The following is a 25728-nucleotide window of genomic DNA, read 5'->3' as shown; positions in this document are numbered from 1 at the left end:
GGCTCCAACTCAAAAAAAAAAAAAAAAAAGAAAGATATTCTATATTCAAACAAATAAAAACATACCTGTATTAAAAATGTAATAACTATTTTATTTCGTGATGAACTTCTTACCTTTAAAAAAACTCACAGAAGTAAAATTCTGTGCAACGACTGTGTTAGTCAAAATACCAGCTTTACAGATGCTAAATAAAATACTACTGTACATTTTTAAAGGATAGTTAGCTCTTTTTTGTTTTTTTGAGTCGGAGTCTCACCCTGTCGCCCAGACTGGAGTGCAGTGGCCGCCCTCGGCCACCGCAGCCTCCACCTGCTGGGCTCCGGCCATCCTTCCGCCTCAGCCTTCCCAGCAGCCGGAATTACAGGCCTGCGCTACCACGCCCGGTTGATCTTTTTTTTATTTATTGTAGAGATGAGGTCTCACTGCCCAGGCGGGTCTCGAACCCGCGGGCTCAGGCCATCCACTCACCTCAGCCTCCCAAAGCGCGGGATTACAGGCTGGGCCACCGAGCCCGGCTGATAGTTAGCTCTTAATATTAAATGACAAGAGTATAACAAAAATAGTTTTTGGAAACATTTAAATTTCAATCACAAATTACATGGACTTTACTATACTTTGTTTGTAAAATATCTGAAAGAAAACAGATCAGTGAAGGAAAATATTTAGATGTTTATTTAAAAAAAATGTATATATTCTCTCACGTTTCATATTCTCCAGTGAGAGGAATGACAGTTCAAATGTAGTAACAAATTACCTTTTGTATGAGTAATATAGTTTTGGAAGGCACTGCTCTTTTATAAAGTCATTGCTTTCAAGGCAATAGGATACAGTACCGATTGTGTTGTCTCTGAACTTCTCAATGAAATTATGAAAGTCAAATTACATGCTTTACATAAATTAGCAAAGTTCATTTGTGATTTGGAATCATTATGTTATTAGTTTCTTGAGCAGCAGGATATCAGTTTCACTATACTGTTTTCAAATCGCAAAATAGGATACTCTCTCAATTGATCACATTCTTTTAGTCTAAACTTGGACTTGGCACTTGAAATGTATACCTTAAGGAGTCCCAACCACTTTTAATGGATAGTCAAAAGACAAACCAACAAACAACTGGTACCCCTGTTACCGCTCCAGGATCACAGAGTACTCTAAATCCCAACTTAGTGTTTGATGCTTCTGACCTCAGTTGTGTCATATCTGAGCCTCTTAGAGTTTCCTCTGATTAATATATAAGGAGAAACTCATAAAAACAGTTTGGTTGACAACAGCTATCATTAGACCTAGCTGAGATACACAGCAATTTAAAGAAGCAACTTGTATGGCTGTATCCTCCTTATCCAAAGAGTTCTCATAAAGAGCTAAGCATAAACTCTCAGGGGAAAAAAAGACATATATCCTACACTTACAAATATCTAGGAATCATCAAAATCAGGAGGAATAGTAGTTTTTTGAATAGTGTTTACTTTATAGATTAAGTTGCTTTTGTGAAAAGTAATGTTAATTGTAAGAAACATCATGATAATTAAACTATAATGAATAGAAAATAGATACAGAAGTACTTAGATTATAAAAGTGGACCAGGAATAACAAAATTAAATCATAATTGAAAACAATGCAAGAAACATTCAAGGAAAAAGACAACAAGGTCATTATTACAAAACTAAACTTTTAGACTATGATTTTTTTCTGTATTTTTCTTATATCTAATAAACTTTTATTCCAAAACAAGTATAATTTATAGAAAATACACATTAGTAAAAATATAAAAATAAGAGTACCATGTTTATACTACCAAGAGACAACTGCTATGTAATGTATTATTTTATATTATTCCAAATATATATATGTACATCTAGAGATATACCTAAAGGCATACATTTTTTACATATTGGTATCCTACAGTTTTGTAACCCTATCCTTTCAGTTTAATTCTGTCTTTCTGTGGCAACAACTTCCATTTTATCTACTACCTAATTTATATTTAGGCCTTTCAAGTTGTAGCGGCTATGACTGGCTTGTACAAACTAGGGTGTAATTCAAGATTGCATTTCACATCTAACTGTTCTGTCTACTAAGTCTTCTTACTCTTGACCAGTCCCTTTTAAAATGACATTCACCCATTAAAGACAACTTACAAGTGTCTTGTAGAAGATCCCTTCTTAATTTTGCCGACTGCTTCTTTGTAGTTAATTATTTATTTTTCAAGATTAAATTCTGCAGGAATATGGAGAATGTGGTCTCTTAAGATGTCCAACAAGACATTTATGTATGACTTTTAGGTGCATACATTGTAGTTCTTTGTTTCTTCAGATTGTTTTTACCGCCCCCATTCCTGCAGGGTGAAAGAGAATAAAAAGTAAAGAAACTCAAATCAGCCAAAGGAATTGGTACGGGAAAATATTGAAAGTAAATACTGAATAGAAAAGCAGAAAGTACTGTCTACTGAGGTCTTGAATGCTTGATTTGACTGCCATGTCTTACCTAAGTAGTAATGATGTAGCAATTGATCTCCACTGAAATAAGATGAAAAGAATAGAGGTCTTGTTTTGTTCTATTGGACATTTGTTCTTAAAAATAAAAAGCAAACAAAGGAACAAATACAAAACCAAAATAGATCATTTTATTTTAATATACAGTGATATTGACATGTATTTTCATAAATACACCATTTTTTTCTTTCACAAAATAAATAGGTAGAGAAAGTTTAGAGTTCGGTCAAAATCTACAATTAATAAAATATTGAACAAGATTAAGCTGAGGAAACAAAACTACAGCCCTTTCTAAAAAAGTTGTAATTTTGGGGAAATATGTTAGGTATTTGAGCAAAAATTATACCTTGATTTGAAAACCTAAAGTATTTTCTATAATACATATTTAGCCTGGCATGCTCAAATATACAATCTAATGCAAACCAAAACATATCACAATGATGAGTTTGTATCCATACTATAGTTTAATTTTCTTAGCATAGATTTTTATATCTTTAGAAAATGCCATTTAGAAAAATCTAGTTGAATTATAGCAACATTTCAGTATACTATAGTATTTTGAGCTGTCAGGAAATAACTTTTAGAATAAACTACCTTTTTAATTTTAGATTTTTCTGAAGTTTTATATGACAATATAACAGTTATAATCTTTAAGTCAGGACTGTGTATAGAAGTTAAACATATTTTTTTCCAAGAGCTCTTTAAAATTTCAAGATTTTATTTAGGGTCATCCACTATCATTATTTCTGAACTATCTTTGAGCAAAGTTTATTTTGCAAGAGGAAGTCAATATTTTTAAGAGATTATAGAATAGTTTTTTTAAAAAATAGAAATGTAATATATTAAATACTTTATTCTGGAACTCATGAGCATGCAGGGAATTCTTTTTTAGTTTTGATATCCATTATGGCTTCATGGTCAAATATCCATTAGATAACAGTTGTGTGTTTCTCTGCAGGTTATTTGTTATGGCATACAAAATTAATATATTTCAGGACTCTGATCCCTGAAACCTCATATAGATACTGGTCTAATCTAGAACAAAACACTGAAAACCACACTATTACTGTTCAAGCAAGGAAATATTTATCTTAGGAAACTGTCAGAAGTAGTCCTTTTCAAAATTGTATCTTTGCTAAAAATATTTTAGGAAAGCATTTAATAATGAAAATTCCCAATCAATCTCTTCCTAATCCCGTTTTCATACTACTTACATATTTTATATGTAATATTTAATGTACAGACCTCTTTTATGTGTATGACACTTAGACATGCTATTAATTATAATACTTAACCCAGTCATCATCATTCTGAAAGCCTAACTGACCAATTCTTGATCTTTCTTCTGACCTTTATCCTTTAAGAGTTACCTTTATCAGAGTTCCAAATAGCATTTTTAAAAACTCTCCTATCGACACCCTTGTACTTTAGAGATTGGGGTTCATAAGTCTTCAGAACACTCATTTTTGCTTTAAAGTTCTCGGCTGGAGGTTATCTTGACTGAAGGGTGGGGGAAGGGGAGCTGTTGGCATCTAATGGATGGAAGCAGGGATGCTGCTAATCATCCTTAAGAGCTGAGGGTACTCTCCCACAATAAGCTAGTATCCAGACCAAATTGTCAATAGTGCCACTGTTGTTAAAATCTGCTTTAGAGAAAACACTGATGATAAAATTATATACCACAACAATATTATTAGAATGTATTTTCCACTTATTCAAAGGTAATTGTAAAATTTACAAATTTTAGATGTGCCCATATCAACACTTTGGCATATATTTTTTTATTCCGTTAGCAAGTTCTACATATTTTCATCACATGGCATGTTGTGGCTGCTCACTCCCCACAGATTAGCTATATGTGCATGAATTATTAGTTTTTAAACATATAGTGTTGGTTGAGCCCTAATGCATTTTTATTTGTATTTCACCAAAAAGACTAGATTTGTGAAATGTAGATACTGTCTTATACAACTGCTCTTTCCTCTTCCTCTGTTTTCCCTCTCTTCATTTTTTTTTTTTCATTCTGATTGCCAGAACTCCCCTGATTGCAGCTGGAGTCATTGGTGGGCTCTTCATTCTGGTCATCTTGGGTCTGACATTTGCAGTTTATGTTAGAAGGAAGAGCATCAAAAAGAAAAGAGCCTTGAGAAGATTCCTGGAAACGGAGGTGTTTATTTCTTCTTTTCTGTGTTTAAGTGTTTTTATCAAGTTTATAATATTTAGATGATGTTCAGGTTTTTATCTAAGTAAAATTCTGTTCAATTTCCTGATGAAGATTTTATTTTATAGTATATTAAACAAAGCTGATGAAAAATCATATTACACAGTAAAAGTAGACATGACAGGCTCATGGCCTCAAGAGGATAGATGCCAGGAGTTAAGAAAATGACTGAGTTGGGGAAAAAACAAATTCATTTCTTTGTGTGTGTGTTTGTGTTGTGAAAAGGTCCTATTAACAAGCTTTGGGTACAGGGTATCTTAATACCAGCAGAACCAGAACATATCTGCATAGAAGATATATCAGTGACAAATCTAAGAAAACATTAGAAAAAGAGAGCATTTTCCTGTCACAAAATAAAACTAGTTAGATGAGCAATGTATGCTTTAATTGGGATCATTAAATTGTTAGTCAATAATCTTATTATACCAGCAGTGAAAGACTGGGCTTATAGGAGAAGGCTTAGTTTTGTAATCACACAGACCTTACAACACAATTCATGAGATGTTTTTCATATTATGCATGGTGGTTATTGTGAATATGTAAATTACCCATAAATGATTATAATTTCTTTTATATTGTTACACTGAGTTCTCTGGCATGAAAGTTGATAGTTTTTATTGTACAGGAGACAGGGAAAATAACCATTACAGAAGACTGTGCATTACCAGACCCTTCTCAACTCCCAACCTTCCTTTATCCTGATACAACATTCGTGCCTGTATGAACAATTTAAACAATTCTGCTGTGAGACTAAGCCTACCCTGTTTTGTTTTGTTTTTTTTTCTTTCTCATTGTCAGTGTGACAATCTGGCTTTCCCTCTGAATGCTAGTAGAAACAAAAATATTCATTCATTCGTACATTCTGCCCAATGATAATGAATTAAACTTCAGCTCTGTTTTTTCAAGAACCCAAAACTATGGAGTAGAATCATGCATGTGTAGCTTTCAGGAAATTACTTTATAGCTACTTATAAGAAGATACTTTTCTAAGGATTGGAGTTATCAGAAATTAAAATGGGCTGTCTCATCAATAGACTTATTCATGCAAATTAAAAGTAGTCAATTGCATTCCTGGGAAAACAGTAGTAATTCCTACTGTATCTGGATAGTTATAGAAAATCAATTTGATCACTATCAACCTTGTACATATGAATGAAAGTTTGAGCACAGCCCACGTGCTGTGCATATTTTCAATTTAGTTAGGATGCTGGAGGCAGATAGCATTTTCCCTCACAGCCAGCTTGAGGCAGTTGGTGAGAGAATTCTAATAAGTGAAGTACTATAAACTAGAGTTGAAGAGTAATTGAAAGCTTGGAATAACAGTGAACGTTTAGGTGATTGAATAAATAAATGGAAGAGAAATTCTGTCTCTTAACCACATGTAGGGAAGACTCATTGCTATGAAAAGAGTTGTGCTACTTTGTTTTGGTTTTCTTTGTTAATGCAGTGCTTCATAAAAATGTCCTTTAAATTGTCATTTCCTTACTAAATAAACATGCACTGATTGATTTTATGAGCAGATTCTATTTTTATAAAATGTTTTTACTTACGACTAAAATAGTTTACATTTGGAGGTTAGATAATCATAGAATACCCTATCCTTCTGTCAATAAAAATAAATAAATAATTTCCTATCACCATGAAGTAGAAGAGGAATTCTTATGAGGATCAATTTAAATCCTTAAATACTGAAGCTAGAAATTTGCCTCAGAGGTGGAAAATTTGTTGAATCTTGATAGATTGTTGGAATGCACTTCAAGTTGATACACTTTCCCCAAATTATTCTGCTCCACATTGCCTTCCTTATGTTACATGCATAAAACTGGAAAAGATATTTTTTTCCACACACTCTTACTGAGATGCACAGTAAGCTTGATGCTTTGGTTGATCATGTGATTCAAAAATGTATTAATGAAACATGATCCTATCCATTGAAGAGGGACAGATTCAGTGCCTGCAATATACTAGGCAATGTTCCAGAGTTTTCCACCTATGTTATCTTATTTCATCCTTTATCCTCTAGGTAATTCTTGACAGACCTATTTAACAGATAGGAAATGGGAAATAAGGGGCCAAAAGGGAGAAATGGCTTTCTAAGTCTGTGATTGGCAGCACTGGCATACAAACCTCCAAATGTATACCCAGTCCTCTTCCCACCATATTACTGCTAACTTGCAAAATGACACTCTGCTTCTATTAAAGGTGTAATATTTAATTTCTTGGAAACATGTTTTTGTAGAAATATTTTGAATGATATTCAAGAAAGTTGTAAGACTAAACAAACTCTGTGAGAACTGTGAGGTTTTCAAAATATAAAATTATAGCATAGAATATGCCAAGGTCTATATATAATATATATTTTAAGTATATCCAGTCCAAAGTGCTGAAGCTGTCTCCCCAGTGTTGCGTGTAATTTTATGTGACTTTTGATTTTTAAAAATGATTAATAAAAGTTACTTGTTATACATGTAGTGTATATATTAAAATCTACCAAACAGCACCTATGCAGTCGAGTTGACTTCAAGGGGACTCAGCAGGAGATTCATTCTGAGTTATAAGAAATAATTTAGTGATTCATTCTAAGATATTTTACGTTACTTGAATGCAGTTATATGTTAGCAAATCTACATTTTGGCAACATAAATTTAAAAATGAAGTAGAAGCAGATGAGTTGTCAAACTGTTAGAAAACAACCAAAATTTATTGGTAATTTGTTACCATGTTCTTCCTAAAGTCTTTACTATAGTTACACTTACCTTCACAAAAGACTCTTTTCTGATAATTAAGCAGGTTGTGATGTTCACAGAACCATGGTAATAATACCCAGGCAAGAGGGACACAGTGTACTTAGCCAAGTAAATGACATTCTGAAGTACTGTGGTAGCTTCAGGACAATTTGAGTGGTGGTAGTTCTTTATTATTTCTTTAAGCTGAAAGAGAGCTGACTATCTGTGTGTAAAGTTTTGTTCCTTTATTTAACTGAAAGAAGAAAAAAAAACTAGGCCTCGCTCTTGCCTTTTTTCTCACACATAGATAAAAGTAGTCTTAACATAGGTTATGTGCTTTTTGATACCAAGTCTGTCTTTTGCATATATCTTTCCTCGCATATGCAGTGATTGGCACACCTGCACGTGCCCTTCCCCTTCTCATTCATTCCTCTGACTGAATCACGTCTCATCTATGACATCTAAAACCATCAGCCTAATTTTACTCTTTTCGGCCACACCCAGCCCACCTCATGTTTCGATAGATTTCCCACCTGACCCTTGAGACCTGTCCCATTCCCTGATTTATTCCCCTATGTATCTTCTTCCTTTTCCCTGGAGCTGCACCAAAATGCACTTCACAATGGCCACGTCTTCCTGATCTGAAACCATCTTCATTATCTCAAGACGGTCTTTAGGAAGCCAAAACTTGTGAACCTCTTTTCTCAGTGGTTATCTTATCCCTTGTATTTCATAGCATTCACTTATAATCTAGAATTGAATTATAAAATTTTAGAATCTTTGATCTAACAGATACATTTGGTCCTTGGTACTTAAAATGTTTTCAAGGACCACCAAGGTTCATGGGTATCACTTGGGATACTGTGAAAATGCAATATTTGAAGCCCACCCCAGATCTATGGAGCCAGGGCCTGCCCTTAGTAAGAACCTCTAGTGGTTCATATATACAGTAAAGTTTTAACAGTGCTGTTCTAGGGTGTTGACATTGTACTTTTTCTCTCTTCTGATGTGTTTGTCCTGGCTTTATGGGTCTATTTCAAGCCTTAAGAAGGCAGTGTTTTGTTTTTTTAATGCATCAGATTTCCTAGCCTAATGAACACATATTTGTCACTTGTATTTGCCCTGGCAAAGAGAAGAGAGTATAGGGTCTAAAGGAATGCATAAATGTGTATTTGTAGATAAGTGACCCATATTACAAAAGTATTGTCTATCAAGGAAAAGTGAGTGTGTTCTGCAAGTGGTAGAAACAGAACCAGAGAGAGAGAGAGAGAGAAAAGGACTGTTTGTTAGATTAAAAATTACATAATCACTTGGCATGGGGGCTCATGCCTGAAATCCAACATGTTGGGAGGCCCAGGCAGAAGAACTGCTTGAAGGCAGGAGTTGGAAACTGATAACATAATGAGACCACTCCTTTAAAATAATAATAAAACTAAAAATTAGTCAGGCATGGTGGTGCCTACTAATTCCAGTTACTTAGGAGGCGGAGGCGGAAGACTCACTTGAGCCCAGAAGTGTGTGGGTGATAGAGTGAGACTGTCTCTTAAAAAAAAAAGAAAGAAAGAAAGAAAAAAGAAAGTCACATAACCTTTTTCTTTTTGTTTTGCAGTTGGTGGAACCCTTAACGCCCAGCGGCACTGCACCCAATCAAGCTCAACTTCGTATTTTGAAAGAAACAGAGCTCAAGAGGGTCAAAGTCCTTGGCTCAGGCGCTTTTGGTACCGTTTATAAAGTAAGGAAAAAAAAAACAACAACACAAACCAGTGGTATTTTCAGTTTTGTTTTAGACTTTTAAAAATAACAACCAATAGTGTTATTATATTAGCCAACCTAATTTTTATAGTATGCAGAAGTTTATAATATTGAAAAGTTATGTATTATATAATCTTCATAACATTGAGGCGTTAATATGTATTATAATCTTTATAATATTGAGAAGTTGCTGCACAATTAAATGTACTAAGTTTTATTAAACAAGCTGGGACCCATATAGTCTTAAGAGAAAGCACAAAGCACTGATGCAAAGCCAAGTATGGTTCTTTTCTCAGTGGGCTTCATAGCCTTATTTCAGTTTCCCTTTGGAAAACTTTCATCCTTCTCCAAAAGAGTCAGCACAACCATTTCCCTTTACCCCTACTCAGTGCGCCATGACACCCTGGCATACCTGGCCAATGTGCCATAATCCCTTGCTTTTATTTTCTTCTACTTTTTAATCCAAAAGCTGATCTTTTTAGGATCCACAAAAATATGCTGATGCCTTACTAGGATGGCACTCGCTCCTAAGTCATCTTTGGCCTACATTTACAGTTTTGTAAATAATTTCCGTAGCTTTGATGTCCTCACCGTTACTGACAAATTAAAAAGTGACTTTCTATGTGAAATTCAGGTCAGAGAGGAGGGAAGGGGAACATCATGTGTCTTCAGTAAGATGGTTCTGGAAAGGAAAAGCTCAAGTGATGGCATTTGTATTTACTTATTTGTGTTAACTGCAAGACCAGAGGCCAGGCCGAAGTTAATTGTAGTGACATTTATTTTAATAGTAAATAACAAGAAAAAGAAATTCTGCCAGACTAATGCTGTATCCTTCTTGTAATATTCATTACTACAATTCTCAAAAGTTACATTGGCAGTTTTATATCTGCGTGTGTGTGTGTGTGTGTGTGTGTGTGTGTGTGTGTGTGTGTATTTGAGTTGGGGGCTCCCTCTCACCCAGGCTGGAGTGCAGTGACACCATCACAACTCACTGCAGCCTCGACTTCCTAGTCTCAGGAGGTCTTTTTGTCTCGGCCTCCTGAGTGGCTGGGTCTATGGGCATGTACCACCATGCCTAGCTACATTTTTTTAATTTTTTGTAGAGATTAGGTCTTGCTATGTTGCCCAGGCCAGTCTTGAATTCCTGGTCTCAAGCAATCCTCTTGCCTTGGATTGCTAAAGTACTGGAATTACAGGTGTGAAACACCACACCTGGCCATATTTCTTAAAGTTATAGGCAATCTTACATTTTTGCAAGCATATTTATTAAAATATATTGTATCTTAGGAAATTTGCATTTAAATTTTGTTTTCTATTTAGAACAAAGATTTAACAGAATTAACAATTAGAATATAAACTTTAAATTTTCTTTCCTGTGTTCCAAAGCTATCTAATCTCCTTTAAATATTTTTAAAAGGAAATATGTAGACATTTCTTAATCTTTTAGTATGCATATTTTGTTCAATTAACTTTAAAATTATTAACAGTGCACCTACTTAACATAAACATTTTTCCAGGCTGATGATGCCTTTTTTAAACTTCAAATTGTATATATGTTCAAAGAAACATAATTCATCATGTTTCTCTTTATGATTCTAGAAAAAAGAGTTAGACTATATCATTTTATATACTTAAAATGATAATCTATTTAATAACAGAAATTTTATTAATATCTTTAGTAATCTTAATCTTTATATACTTCATAATAAAATCACATCAAGCAAATTATTTAGATTAATAGATGTAGATTCCTAAATTCCAGGCTTGGTTTTTTAAATGGCTAATTAAAAGTAATGCCATGAACTGGATCAATACTGGCAAACATTTATGGATCTTCTTGCCATCATAAACCCCCATTCCAGTGATCTGTTGTAGGATTTTCCCCTTTTGGTAATTGCTTCACTTCACCATATTTGTAGATTATCTCCGTTTCTAGGCTAAACCAAAGGACAAGTCAATAAAAAGATATGAACTCCCTGCACTTAGATTTTGGTCTGTTACCAATTCTGCATGTCACACTGACAAAATGTAAAGCATGTTAGCAAATCTATGTGTTTAGGGAGAAAAGAGAGAGAGATAAATGGCCAAATTTAAATGTATTATAACAATCTCTCATTTTTAAGTTAACTCAGTCTTGGATTGTTCCTAGAATACAGGCACCCTTGTATTTTAAAAAATAAGCTGTTCTGGAAATTTAAATTTTATTTTAAACCAAGGATATCCTTTAACTCAAGACTAAATACTATGTAGTGACCTCAGAAGAAAAAAATATATTACCCATTTAAACATGTAATAACAAAGCTTTATCAATATTTTTATTAAGATCAATTATTTGTCTGTTCATGAGTGTTTGACTTTATCAAAGTTACTTGTAATGAAAGTATATGGGAAGTTCCATAACCTTGTTTAAATTTTATTGCCTGGAATCTATCTTGTTAATGCTCTTTTAATCAAAATATCAGTTGTTACGAGGACATGCTGTCTTAAACTGTAAATGATTATTCTTGACCATAGAAATGCAAATTGGCTTGACCAATTATTTGGTTATATTTTCTCCTAACTAAAATATGCTATGGTTAAGCATAAAAGAGACTGGGCAGTGGCTCAAGCCTATAATCCCAGCAGTTTCGGAGGCTGAGGTGAGAAGATTGCCTGAGCCCACGGGTTCGAGACCAGCTCGGGCAACTTGGCGAGACTTTCTCTCTACAATAAATCACAAAAAATTAGCCAGTCATGGTGGCAAGGGCCTGTAGTTCCAGTTACTTGAAAGGCTGAAGCAGAAGGATCGCCTGAGCCCAGCAGGTCGAGGCTATGGTGACCATGAGCGTGCCACTGCACTCCAGCCTGGGCGACAAAGTGAGACTCAGACTCACAAACACAAAAAGAAGCTTAAAAGATTAGAGTCAATATTATGGATATCAAATAGTTGAAATTGTTCTGGTCGTGCCTAGAAAATGATGAAATTATGAATGAGATAATGGAAGTAAATGATTTAAATAAATATTATTTTAAAGAGCAGGACAGTTTAATTATGTTAAATATATGTTGTAATTTTTCAAAAAGTACACTTTAGGAATACTTTCATATTGGTGCTATGTCTTTATAAAATAACGCCCTCTGCAGTTATTTTATTAACTCATGAATGGTAAGCCTTTTTTCCATACTATCAGTGAACAAATGTAACTTGTAGATCTTGAGGTTTTTTTTCTTATTTCTATTTCTACATTATTTTTTAAAATTTTATACAATAAATTAGGCTTATTATTTTGCATTTGACACATGGAGCTCCCTATTCACCCTGCCTAGGAACAGTGCAACCATAAATTCACTTTCTAAAGGTTAAAGTCTTTTATTTTCTTTATTATTATAACTATGCTTTCTAATAATTCTTGTGTTAGGTCTTCTCATATTATTATAACTTTGGATAACACTAGTACTTATGTTTCAACATAGAAGTTCAAAGTGGAAACCTTCTTAATTATTTTATGTATGGCTACAATCAGCTGATATTAAAAAGAAAGTAGAAGCGTCCTGTTCAGGAATAACAAATTAAATTTTTTCCTTTTATTTTAATGTTAAAACTCTCATACGAAGTCTTTTTTGATGTCAAGGATAATATATTAAAATTTGAGATTTTGTTTTTTGTCTTCCTCCTGACCTATTTACTTTTGTAGGTCATTTGGGATAATGTGTCTTTTTAAATGTATTCTTATATAAATTGTGCATCCTTGCATGTCTTATCAAAATTATTGTCCTCATTGAAATGTTTGGATTTTATTTTCCCAGAAATGCTATTATTTAGCTTAATGTTGTACCTTACAAAAATTCTACCAACGTTATACTTTCCCAATGTCTATATCCTGTTCAGATATAGTTAAATTTTGATAGAAAGAGAGAACTCTCAAAGACCAATATAAACATTATATATTTCTTCACAGATAATAAAAATTCTTCACACATATACACACACGCATAATTTAATAATATGGACAAATTAATATGTGCACAATACCCCCTAGTACCTGACTTTGAAAATTAATCTTAAATAATCACCATTGGAAATTAAATTCTTAAGTCAATATGAACTTGAAATCATGAGAATGTGTTTTTTTCTCATTGCAGAATAATTAGATAATATTCAAGTTCAAAAGAACCTCTAATATTACTTAACCCAATCTTCTAAATTACAGATGAGACAAATGAACTTCAAAAAATGGAACAGCCTTCTCAAAGTCTTGAGAAGTTGATATCATCCAGATCAATATTGTTATTCTATTTGATGTCCATGCTATCTTCACGATTTAAAGACTTTTTATGCATACAAGTTGAACTTGATCTTAATACAAATACCTCTAAAACAGAATATACACATATGATTCATCTTCAGATAATGAAAGCAGACAACAAAGTTGCAGACAACAAACTTGTAACATATAACAGGTGCTAAATAAAGTTTTCTTGATTGAATGACATGATATAGAACCTCTAAATTATTTTCTAAGAAGCTAATAGGTTGTGATGTCAAATTTAATGTGAATTTTTTCTTTCACCAAAGGGTATTTGGGTACCTGAAGGAGAAACTGTGAAAATTCCTGTGGCTATTAAGATTCTCAATGAGACAACTGGTCCCAAGGCCAATGTGGAATTCATGGATGTAAGTATAGACACCCAGAGAATCATATTTTTAATCCAATATCAAACTTACTACTTGGAGAATTATTTTTTTAATTTATTTTTATATATTTTATTTTGAAGATGTGGGGTACAATTCAGGATTTGGTATATAAGTGGACATCGTATAGGAAAAGTTCAAACCTCCCTTTAGTCCCTACTTTGCTTGGTTTGAGATCAGTTGAGAATTTTTTTTAAAGACTCCACAATTTACAAAGTTTCTTCTATGAAAATGGTATAATCTTACAATTAAAGACATTTCTAAGACAACTTCACATTATGTTATAGTTTTTAGAACACTTCTGGTTCACAACTCTCTGCTTAGATAGCTCACTTAAACTTGTCTTTGGAATTTGAAGATATTCACAGTCCTCAAGGTGCATTATCTTCTGTGTTCAATCAGATATGTAATGTTTTTGTATCTTATTGTTAAATATAGCTAAGTAGACTTCAAGCAAAAACAATAAATAATTTGAACTGAAAAATATTTAACAATCACAATAACCAATTATATTTAGTAATCACATATCATGATTTTCTTAAAAATAGTCATGCAGAATAGTATCAGGACTATGTGGTAGTGATAAATCAGTCATCACTATTTACTAAGTGTCAAGCACTGTTGAAAATAATTCACAGATAATAAATTAGTTAATCCTCGGAATATGGCAGTCTGGAAAACTGACCTTAACCCAAGGTTATTCCAAGGTCACAAAGTTAGGATATAGCAAGTCTCGGCTTTGAGTTCAGGCAGACAGGCTTGAATAGGGATCAGTAAACTTTTTCTTAAAGGACCAGATAATAGTCAGGCTTTGCATGCTAATTTTTCTCTGCGGCAACTACTTAGCTTGGCCCTTTTGGTGGGAAAGCAGCCATAGGCAACTAAAACAAATAAAGCAAAACCAAATGCAAATGGGTGTGACTATGTTCCAATAAAACTTTGTGTTTACACAAACAAAAGGCAGGCCAGATTTTGCCTGCAGATGAACCCTTGCTTTCTAATAATTTGCCAACTGCATTTGGGGAAAGTGATGATGATTTGAAAAATTAACCAGACTGCTTTATTTTATTATGGTTAGGATCTACTTAATTGAAAACATCAATCAAGATTAGTTTCCATTGTACGTTAGTCTCTGTTAAATTTAAATTAGGAACCTACCTGTGTCAGATAATTACTCCTTGACATTTACTTTTTCCAATTCAAATTCAGAAGATAAGACTCTATAGGTTAAAAAACTCCAACTATAGAATAATAAGAGAGCTCTAAAGAATAAAGTTACTTTATAAGGTCAATCAGACCTTTAAGATTTCCCCTAGCCAAAAATTGTAGATGGAACTGTTCAGCACATTTCAGAGAGTAGAATGAAATAAAACTGTGTATGTATCATGCTGTTATTTTTTCAAATTCAATACACGATATCTTGCCAGGGATTCTATCAAAGACCATATATGTTCTTTCTCTATCTTTTAGCATAATGTCTTTAGTAATGAGAATGATTTCTATGTTCAAATGATCTTCATATGAAAGATGATGCAAGCATATGCACTTTGATTTCTTTAAGGATTGCTACATATTTCTATTCAGTTTCTCCTGTAAGTTTTTTTGCAAGTTTTACAGGAACTCAGTCTATGATCGAATAATTTGCATAAAACCACCACCCTGTATAAGATCACTCTTAGCTTAACTTGTTACATGGTAGGGCTGGTAATCAGCTGGTACTAACTAGCTGTTCTGATTAGTTGGTTTCATGTCTTGCCCAGCCTAGGCTAGAGCCAAAGCTGAAATTCACAAGAATGCTAATAATCTCTGCTGGAGCTTGGACAGCCATTTTTGTCATATTTCCATGGAAACAGACTGGTAAAAGGGGGTTAAGAGGTTACAAAATAATCACACCTAAGAAAAAAGCTCTAAAAACCTCATCATGATTTTGAATGATTATTTGAAAGCTCCTAACCCCATCTTTTTCTTTTCTTTTCTTTTCTTTTTTTTTCTGAAGTCTATTCCCATGGAAACAGGAGTGAGGATGGCAGCTTGAAGGCTTAGATTTCCGCTGAATTTTAGATGAGGCTCTGATTGAGCCTTGAAAGGAGTCATTTTCCTAGATGGTTGATGGATATAGTAACCAACAGACTCAAAGAAATCTGTTCTTTTTAAAAGTAAAAAAAAGTTAAAGAAAATATTTTGACTGTGCCTTTCCTACTTGTAGTTAGATGCTAGAAGATTAACAGATTGATGGACCGCTATTGACAGAGTGTCAATAAATATCAGGCACAAACACTTCTTATTATCTTGGTGATTTCTTTCAAAACATTAGAAGGATAGCATCACAATGATTAAAACGCAGTTTGACAGGCAACATTGATGACAAATTCAATATTTTATGTTGACTGGTATAATTGTAATGCGAACATATGCCTAAATTGCATACTTACATTTTTAGCTCATCTGTTATTAGTGTAGACCATTATAAATATTTGAACATGACTGGGTGCTGTGACTCATGCCTGTAATCCCAGCACTTTGGGAGGCTGAAGCAAGAGGCTTGCTTGAGCACAGGAGTTCAAGACCAGCCTGGGCAACTTGGTAAGACCTCTTCTTTACAAAAAAATAAAAAATAAGCCGGGCTCAGTGGCTCAGCCTGTAATCCCACTCTTTAGGAGGCTGAGGTGAGTGGATTGCCTGAGCCTGTGGGTTCGAGACCCGCCTGGGCGACTTGGCGAGACCTCATCTCTACAATAAATCAAAAAATCAGCCGGGCATGGTAGCGCATGCCTGTAATTCTGGCTACTCGGAAGGCTGAGGTGGAAGGATCGCCGGAGTCAAGCAGGTCGAGGCTGCAGTGGCCGGGAGTGGCCACTGCACTCCAGTCTGGGAGACAGAGTGAGACTCCAACTCAAAAAAAAATAAAAAATAAAAATTAAATAAGTTGGGCGTAGTGGTAAGTACCTGTAGTTCCAGCTACTTGGGAGGCTGAGGCAAAAGGATTGCCTGAGCCCCAGAGGTCCAGGTTGAGGTGAGCCATGATCATGCCACTGCACTCCAGCCTGGGTAGCAGAGCAAGATCCAGACTTAAAAAAAAAAAAAAAAAAAAAAAAAAAAAAAAAATATATATATATATATATATATATATATATATATATATATTAAAAGATCCAGACTTTATATATATATATATATATATATATATATATATATATACACATATGTATTTGAATAACAAATCAAATCACAACAGAAAAGTTTGTATAAGTAAAATCATTTTAAATTTTAACCTAAGGCTTGAATTGAAATGATAACTACTCCAGAGTTACTAGATTAAAAGTAATCTATTTAACATGTCTTAGTTTGGGTTCTTACGGAAGCAGAAGCCACCCCTGAAACAAAGATTTGAGCCAAAGTAGTTTATTTTAGAGGCAACAGACTCATCCAATAAGGGAGTGAGGAAGTAAGACTGCACAATGAAACTAGCTTCCATTGTGAGTGACTGGACTTCTTTTCACCGTCGAGCCGGTGTGGGATGTGCACCTTAGAATTATCCCATTCAAGTGTTAAGGGAGCTGGGGGCTATAGCACTTTGAGGGATGCCGGGAGAGAGGGACATTTATCCCCCTGTATGTTCTACCTGCTGATAGTAGCAAAATCGGCTTCAGTGGCAAGAGAAAGCTGTTGATCGAAGAAAGGTGGGTGGAAGAATGTTCCAAGGATAACTTCAAACTAAAATAAGACCTATTACTACCCTGCTACCTGTCTCCTTTGCAAACTAGTGTATACGTGTGTTTGTATTTATCTGCACGTGTGACTGTGTGTTGTGTACTATTTTAGAGAAGAAAATAAGGTTTCCGAAGACAATGGAAATTGCATACACTTATTATTAGACCTCCCTTTCCCCTTCCAGCTTTACACTTAGAGTAGTACATTCTAGATTCTATAATCACTCTTCACCTGATCTAGCTGTGCTTTCATGGTTATTATAATAAATGACACAAATGCAGCAACTTAATACTCAAAATTCATCACCATATTCAATACTTTTATTGATATCCAAGGACAAAGGAGAGGCCTTTTATTTTTTTTTAGAATTTTACCTTAGGTAAAAAATAAATAAGGGGCAGTTTGTGTTCTATTAAAGGCTTCAGTAAAAGCAAGAGAAGGAGGGTTTGGTCACAGGGCTGTTACTCAGCTCACCTGAATATGTCTAATGGATTCATAATGACAATAATAACACTCTGCTAGTGAATGGCCGGTACATTCTTTAGTCTCATAAAGAAAGACCACATTGAACAACATTAAGAAAATGGCTCAAAAGGTCCACCTTCATAAGAAGAATGCCTGCATTTATACATGCTCCTAGTTCTTGTTTTAAATGGCACCATTTTATTGGGAAAATGCAGGGATTTGGGGGTTTGGGGAGGGGGTTGGTGTTTTTTGCCTTTTTTTTTTTTTTAATCCATCAAATGGTACAGTACGCATACCTAGGAAATTATGTTATTGAACAGAAATCCTAGAATTGGGAGCCATGGACTGGTAAAATCAGAGAGAATACAGTTTTTCTAGTTCTGACTACTCTATTTTTCCCTGTAATAGTTAAGCCTAATATAGGTTGGCATTTTTGTGTGTGTGTGTTGGAGTCTCACTCTGTCGCCCAGACTGGAGTGCAGTGGCCGCTCCCGGTCACCGCAGCCTCAACCTTCTGAGCTCCGGCGACCCTTCCACCTCAGCCTTCCGAGTAGCCGTAATTACAGGCATGCGCTACCACACCAAGCTGATTTTTTAATTTATTGTAGAGATGAGGTCTCGCTGCCCAGGCGGGTCTCGAACCCGCGGGCTCAGGCAATCCACTCACCTCAGCCTCCCAAAGGCGCCGGATTACAAACTGAGCCACCGAGCCCGGCAATTGGTATTGTTTTTAAGTGCTTTACCTAAATTATTTGCTTTAAAAAAAAGAACTGAGAATGAAAAAAATCTGTAATGATTCTAAATTCCAGTGACTGATAACAAGTACTGACTTTGTGTTTGCATGACTCTTCTTGGCTTTAGTTTCCACTTTTCCACACCAAATTCACCACATGGATCACAGTAAAGTGCTACAGGGGAAAGGGTTTCAGATTACCCAACCTTAATATGTAAATGATAATATTCTTATTAAAACAGAATAACTTGTTTCCCTCTCTCTATACCATAGCAACTTTTTAATATCTTATACAGCTGACATTTTGCTATTTTCTGAAGGAATGTCCATGTAAACTGTGTTTATATTTCCCTTCTCTATATTGTCTTATAATATTTAATATTTTGATGAGAGCTGTTTCAACTCTAATTGATGTCATACTAGTGGGGTGAGATGAATAAAATTTACTGGTAGTTTACATTTTCTCTCAGATGATAGCAGATTTACAAAATAATTCAAAGATATTTTGTTCTATAACATTTTACTTTACAAAAGTTCATGTGTGTGACTTTACAAAGTAATATTAACTCTTAGCTAGATCCTGTGTCATACTGATAATGGATTTTTTAAAAATTCATATTATTTTATTCAACTATATCTTTTGGCCTTACAGCTTTTGTTGATTTGCATATGTGAATAGAATTCAACGATTTCAGAGATGAAAAAAAGATGAAGAAAAATTTTAGGCCATTACTTTTTAAAATTTTTTTTTTTTGAGTTGGAGTCTCACTCTGACACCCAGACTGGAGTGCAGTGGCCGCTCCCGGCCACCGCAGCTCGACCTGCTGGGCTCCGGCGATCCTTCCGCCTCAGCCTTCCAAGTAGCTGGAACTACAGGCACATGCTACCACACCCGGCTCATTTTTGATTTTACTGTAGAGATACGGTCTCGCCAATTTGCCCAGGCAGGTCTCGAACCCGTGAGCTCAGGCAATCCACTCACCTCAGCCTCCCAAAGGCACGGGATTATAGGCTGAGTCACCGAGTCCAGCGAGGCCATTGCTTAAATGTCACAGGATCCTATACTATTTGCATGATTTTGGAAAGTCAGTCAACCAATCCTCTTTTCCCTAAGAAAAAGTTATAGCTTGACCATTGCCTTGCTAGGCTCTGGTGTAGCCCTATGCTCTCTGAGCTATGGCTATCGCTATGCTTCCTGACTTTGGGGAGATAAATCCTTTCTCTCTCTCTCTCTCTCTCTCTCTCTCTCTCTCTCTAATTTACTTTTAAATAAACTATTTTCTAATCTAAAAAAAATATATAGCTAAAGCAATTTTAAAAGCATTTATAATGTTACTTGGCTTTAAATAATAAAACAATATCTTCAGAAAAAGGATCTTAAACGTCATTAGAAACAGGATTTAGAATCTTTCAAAGCTTCACCAAAAAGAAAAAAAAAAAAAATCCCAGTAATTAAAATCAACCACATTTGTTAAAGTTTATCTCATGGACTTTTGTTCATGTCCTGATAGTTGTATGGAGCTAGTTAGTCATAGGTGGAAACATCACATCTGAAATTACTATTTCAAATAACCCATTCTCGAATGATGTTCAACTGCCCCTTTAGCTCATTTTCCTTTCACTGACTCTTTTCTGTATCTCACTATCCCTCAGCTGCTACCTATCCTCACGTGCCTCTGCAGTTAACTTCGACTCATGGTGTATAATTGTAATCATATTCTTACAAAAACCGTCAACTTTCCTGTTTCTCAAAATCATGCTGGCAGTGAGTAATCCTGGAAATATGGAAATTTCTCAGTGCCAGGTTGTAGACCTCTTTTCATTCTAGCTATTTTAAAAAAAGAGCATCCTTCTAGATGATCAAATTCATCTCTAGTCTGTTTTATGAACTTGACCTCATCTCCTTTCTTGAGTTTGCCTCACTGAAATCTCAAGGGCATCACAAGCTTAGCACATTCAAAGTGAGTCTCTTCATCCTACCTCTTAATCTCTTCTGCCTTCAGTTCTCCCCATTTAAGTAATCTATATCTTTATCCATCCTGTTATCCTTATCAGAAATTTAATATTTATCCTTAAATGCCACAACCCCTCAAACCACCCACTTCCAATTCATGATCAAATGCTGTGGTTCTATTCCAAAAATACATCTGGACAACATCTGCATCTTTTTGTACTCCATTGCCATCACCTGAATCCAAGTCATCAACTTCTTCAGCTTAAACTGAGACTAGTTTCTAAGTTGATCTCCCTGCTTTCTACTACAGAGCTTGAATTGTGTCATTTCGCTTCATAAAAAGGTGTAGTAGCCTCATTAAAGTAATGTACTAAAGTAATGTAGAATACCAGATTCTTAGCTTGTAGAGCTCTGTATTACTTCCCCAGTTGTCGGTCTCTTCACTTTCTTTCCATCCCCCTGAAAGCCAAGCTGGTCAGTGCCTTTGCTTGGAGTGTCATCCACCAATGATACCTAGTGAACTCCTACTTATTTTTATTTTCTTAGCGTAAGTATACTTCCTCAAAGAAAAAGAGCCATTTCCTGATTCCTTAATCTAAATTATAACTTACTAACAGCACTCAGAAATTTTCTTTTGTAGCATTTACCATAATAAATGATCATGTCTTTACATTATCTGTCCTTGATTTTATTGTAGAATTCTACTTTCCACCACTGGACTATAAGATCCTTGATGAAAAGGACTGTGTCTGCTGATTCCACCACTGCTTATCTAATGGCAAGCACACTGCAAGGACATAGGAAAAAACAGAATAACTACCTTGTTAACTGTCTGAACAGATTTTTTAAGACTTTTGTTATTCCTCCTTTAAGTCTTCTCTATTCCAGTCTAATTAATTTCTGTAATATTCCCCGCCTCCCATAGTCCTTTCTTGGTTTGGAATATTGTACTTGAATCATTTTTCTAAGGGATTTATATGTTGCTTATCCCTGATCTCCACACAGTCAGCTGAAGGGCTGTGTGGAATGCAGAGAAACAAATAAACTACTGAGATATAGACCTTCCATTTTGACTCTGGTAGAGGGCATGATGTGCCTTCTGAAAACCCTTTGTGGAGAAAACGCTTGGAAGACTTTCTCCTATCCATGCAAGAGATCAGTAACCTGTCCTGACCTAATTCCTGTTACAAGAACCTCTTATAGGAAACCTTTTTGATGCTTACCTGCGAATATTCCATTATATTTGGAGGGTCGTACTGGCTTTCATTGTTTGCTTCTTACACCTGAGTTCCTGGGATCTAATGTAATAATTTTAAATAGTGTTTGCTCCCCCAGATAAAATCTGCTATGAAAGTTCCTTTCTTCCTATTTACTTTTTTGTTCCAATAAGAGTGAAGGTACAAGCACAGCATTCTGTATAAAAAGAAAAAAAAAGTTGATATCACAGAGTTGGCCAAAAATAAATACATGAAAATAATTGACTTCAGGTATTATAAATCATTGCTAGTAAGAGTTAACTGAATTTGGTAGCTATTATAAAACTTGAGCTTTAAGTATTGCCTTAGGGGGTACTAAAGAGTTTAAAGCCAAAGTACTTGATAAGTTTTGCATTCCAATAGGCTTAATTTCTCTCTTGCATTACTTAAAAGAGACCACTCAAATCCAAAATAGGTTACTCTTTGTAAGCCTCAAGATGAAACTTAATTAGCTTTATGACTGCCTCTGTTTCGCCAAAATGTTTGTTTTTCTTTTTTTGAATTTATGTGAATGAATGGGCATTTCTTAAGAGCACGTTTTTTACTGTACCAATAATGCAGTTTAGGGGATGGAAATCAGTAGTCCATCGAAAGCACAGCTTTCCATATAGTAGGTAGTCTCCAGCTTGCTAAACTCTACAATTTGGTGAATTGTGTATATGATTAGAGAATGTGCTACTATGCCACATAGAGCTGGAACAGAATTAAACTGATCATGTGCAGTTTATGATTCCAATATGAATGGTGTTTGATGATTATTAGGACTTAAAAAAAAAATCCCCACTCAGTCTGACAAATCATTAGGAGAAGCAGTTTTTTTTTCTTTCTTTCTTTCTTTTTTTTTTTTTTTTTTTGAGTTGGAGTCTCACGCAGTCGCCCAGACTGGAGTGCAGTGGCCGCTCCCGGCCACTGCAGCCTTGGCCTGCTGGGCTCCGGCGATCCTTCCGCCTCAGCCTTCCGAGTAGCTGGAATTACAGGCGCACGCTACCACACCCGGCTAATTTATTGTAGAGATGAGGTCTCACCAAGTTGCCCAGGCGGGTCTCGAACCCGCGGGCTCAGGCAATCCACGCACCTCAGCCTCCCAAAGGCGCAGGATTACAGGCTGAGCCACCGAGCTCGTCGAGAAGCAGTTTCTAATATCGATTGTTCATAAAGTGCAGGTACAAACTTTTTGCTCACACCTCAAGCAGTGTCTAGAAAATAGAATTTTCAGAAAGCCAGAAAACAACTTTGAACATGTTAAACCTTGATAGAGATGGTTTTGTTAATCTGTTTATAAAGTCAGGGATACAAAATATTGGAACTAGCTACATTAAGTTCTGTTTTGCATAACATGTCATAAAGTGATTTTAGTTATTCATAGGGCAGCCATTGGGTTGAGGGAATGAAAGCTTCCTATGCTGTGATATTTGCAATGGGAAGCACACACACACATACACACAGGTGCATATCTACATATGTGTGGTATGTGGACAAAGGATAAAAAATACTCTCTATTGTATTTTTTTAATGTTACTTTGCAAGTTTAGTGACACTACTAGGTAATTATCTATTAGAATGATCTCATGGTTAGAGTTGCTAAAAATGGTATTACAAAAGTGATTACTTTGCAAAGACTTCTCCATATTTTTCTTTGATGGATTTCTCAAATAATCAAAAGAATTCCTCATTCTACCTAACACCACAGCTGTATCAGTCAAAGGTTTATGTCTACTATTTCCAAAGCACAAACTGTTAGAAATGAAACAAATTGACAATGGTTCTGCTTTTACCTGGTTACATAAAATGATTTTCTAAACAGAAACCGTCAGCAATGACTCCATACTATCATCATCCTTAAGAATGGTAATAGTAGCCGAGCATGGTGGCTCATGCCTGTAATCCCAACGTTTTGGGAGGCAGAGGCGAGAGGATTGCCCGAATCTAGCCTGGGCAACTTGGCGAGACCTCTTCTCTACAATAACAGACATCTTATGTTACTATATATATGGCATTTTGTGTTACTCACTGTTACCATCAGAATAGAAAACCAAACTATATGTAACTTTCTTAAGCATACATACCTCTCTGAATTTATTTTAAAAATCAGGTGCATAAGTGTTTTTTATAAATATTACATAAATGTTTTAGTTGCATCATTACCACTTTTCATAAAATGATTACCAGAATCTATACTTCTTTGAGTCTGTTGAAACAATGTTATGTTTTGGTTACTACCAAAACAGCTTGAATTTTTTTCCAGTAAGCAATAAAAATCAAGACATTCTTTTGAACATTTCTAGATGCTACTGCATCTTTTTGTTGATTGTTCTTACAGTTCATGTATAGCTCAGCACGGTGTGATTAGAAAGGAACAAACATGACTGAAGTAGAAAAATTATGAGACCAGTTTGTCACAAAAGAAAAACCATGAGGGTCTTTGATCTCAAAACTAAAAAGTTTCGAGTTTTCTACAGTGATCCTTGCTGTTGCAATTTTATCTAAAGTTTGTTCCACTTACAAATTTAATCTAACCTCTCTGAACTTAAATGTTCCATTATCTGTTGGAAAATAATTAGAAACTGTAAGCAGAAGTCTGCATACATGGAGTTCTTTGGGAGTCCCTGAGCTCATTGAACCAAGGAGTTTGACGGATACTGGTCAGCTAATATTGGACCAGAAGCTAATAATAGCAGAAAATGCTGCTTAGCTAGGTGAGAAGTTAACTTGGGGAAAATGAAAATGAAACATTTGGGATTTATGTACAGAAATAAATTTCCCTTTTTCATTTGTTTCCTGGTGAGAAAATAGCCAAGGGAATCAGTTGCTTTTTTTCATTTTTCTTTTTTAAAAAATGATTTAAAATTAAGATCTAAGGCCCTGGTTGATTTCAGCTATATTCACTATAATTTTCTTGTAGCTCCACAAAAAATTTTTAGTGAATCAGGAATCTGTTTGTTATAATGCATACAAATAATAGGTGGATCTGACCAGTAAATTAAAAATTGTCAGCTCTAGCAAGCATGTGGAAAATTAACCATAGGAAACGTGTAAGTTTTTTGGGAGAGCTGCAATTACAAGCGGTTTCAGTATAAAGTCAGAAAATAATTTTCCTCTTGTGCAAAGCAAGAAGCCAAATTCTTTCAAAATAAATTCATTTCGAAATGTAGAATACTCATTCCTGTATACTCTCAAGAAAGAAAAAATATTTTATTATTTTGCAGAAAGATGGTTTAAAATACAATATACTCTAGTTTTTCATATAATGTTGACTTAAAAAGGGAGTAAATTTCAACCTACATTACTCTTTTTTCTCTTATATTTTCCTAAATTTATAATGTGCATATTAAAGTATAACGGCTAACACCTAATCATTCTTTAAGTCTAGGTATGCTTCATTTTTGCATCCCCGACAAGGTTGTAAATGTCTTTTGGTTAATTATATACTTTGTAACCCCATAATACCCATTTACTGAGTAGTAAGTTCTCAGTAAATATTTGCTCTTAGTTTGGAAGAATGAGTAAAATATTATATTTTGATAGGTTTTTATGAAGTGCCTACTAGGTGCAAAGTCCCATGTCATCTGTGTACTCTTAAGAATTATCAAGATAGCTAGCATAAAATAGCCTCATCTTCAGTGGGGTTAAAGTTTAGTGACCTATTAAATTGAAAATGAAACATTTCATCAGGCTAAAACAGAAAAAGTATGATCGGAAATTAAAAGAATAAAAAAAATAATTACTGGTAGTTTTAGAGATTTTTT

The 25728-nt window shown here is 34.8% G+C and overlaps 1 protein-coding gene across 4 annotated transcripts in view; it reads left to right on the top strand.

The window, feature by feature from the left end:
* Nucleotides 1-25728, top strand: part of ERBB4 (erb-b2 receptor tyrosine kinase 4) — a 750739-nt gene that overhangs the window by 488276 nt on the left and 236735 nt on the right. For all 4 annotated transcript variants that reach the window (XM_008058078.2, XM_021712356.1, XM_021712357.1 and 1 more), the window contains exons 16-18: nt 4527-4659; nt 9049-9171; nt 13747-13845. In XM_008058078.2, the coding sequence (XP_008056269.2) occupies nt 4527-4659; nt 9049-9171; nt 13747-13845 (355 nt within the window). The remainder of the gene's footprint in view (nt 1-4526; nt 4660-9048; nt 9172-13746; nt 13846-25728) is intronic.

The sequence above is a fragment of the Carlito syrichta genome, unplaced genomic scaffold (genome assembly GCF_000164805.1).
Source record: "Carlito syrichta isolate Samal-C Ts95f unplaced genomic scaffold, Tarsius_syrichta-2.0.1 Scaffold303208, whole genome shotgun sequence".
Lineage (NCBI taxonomy): Eukaryota > Metazoa > Chordata > Mammalia > Primates > Tarsiidae > Carlito > Carlito syrichta.
This window is presented reverse-complemented; position numbering and strand designations above follow the sequence as displayed.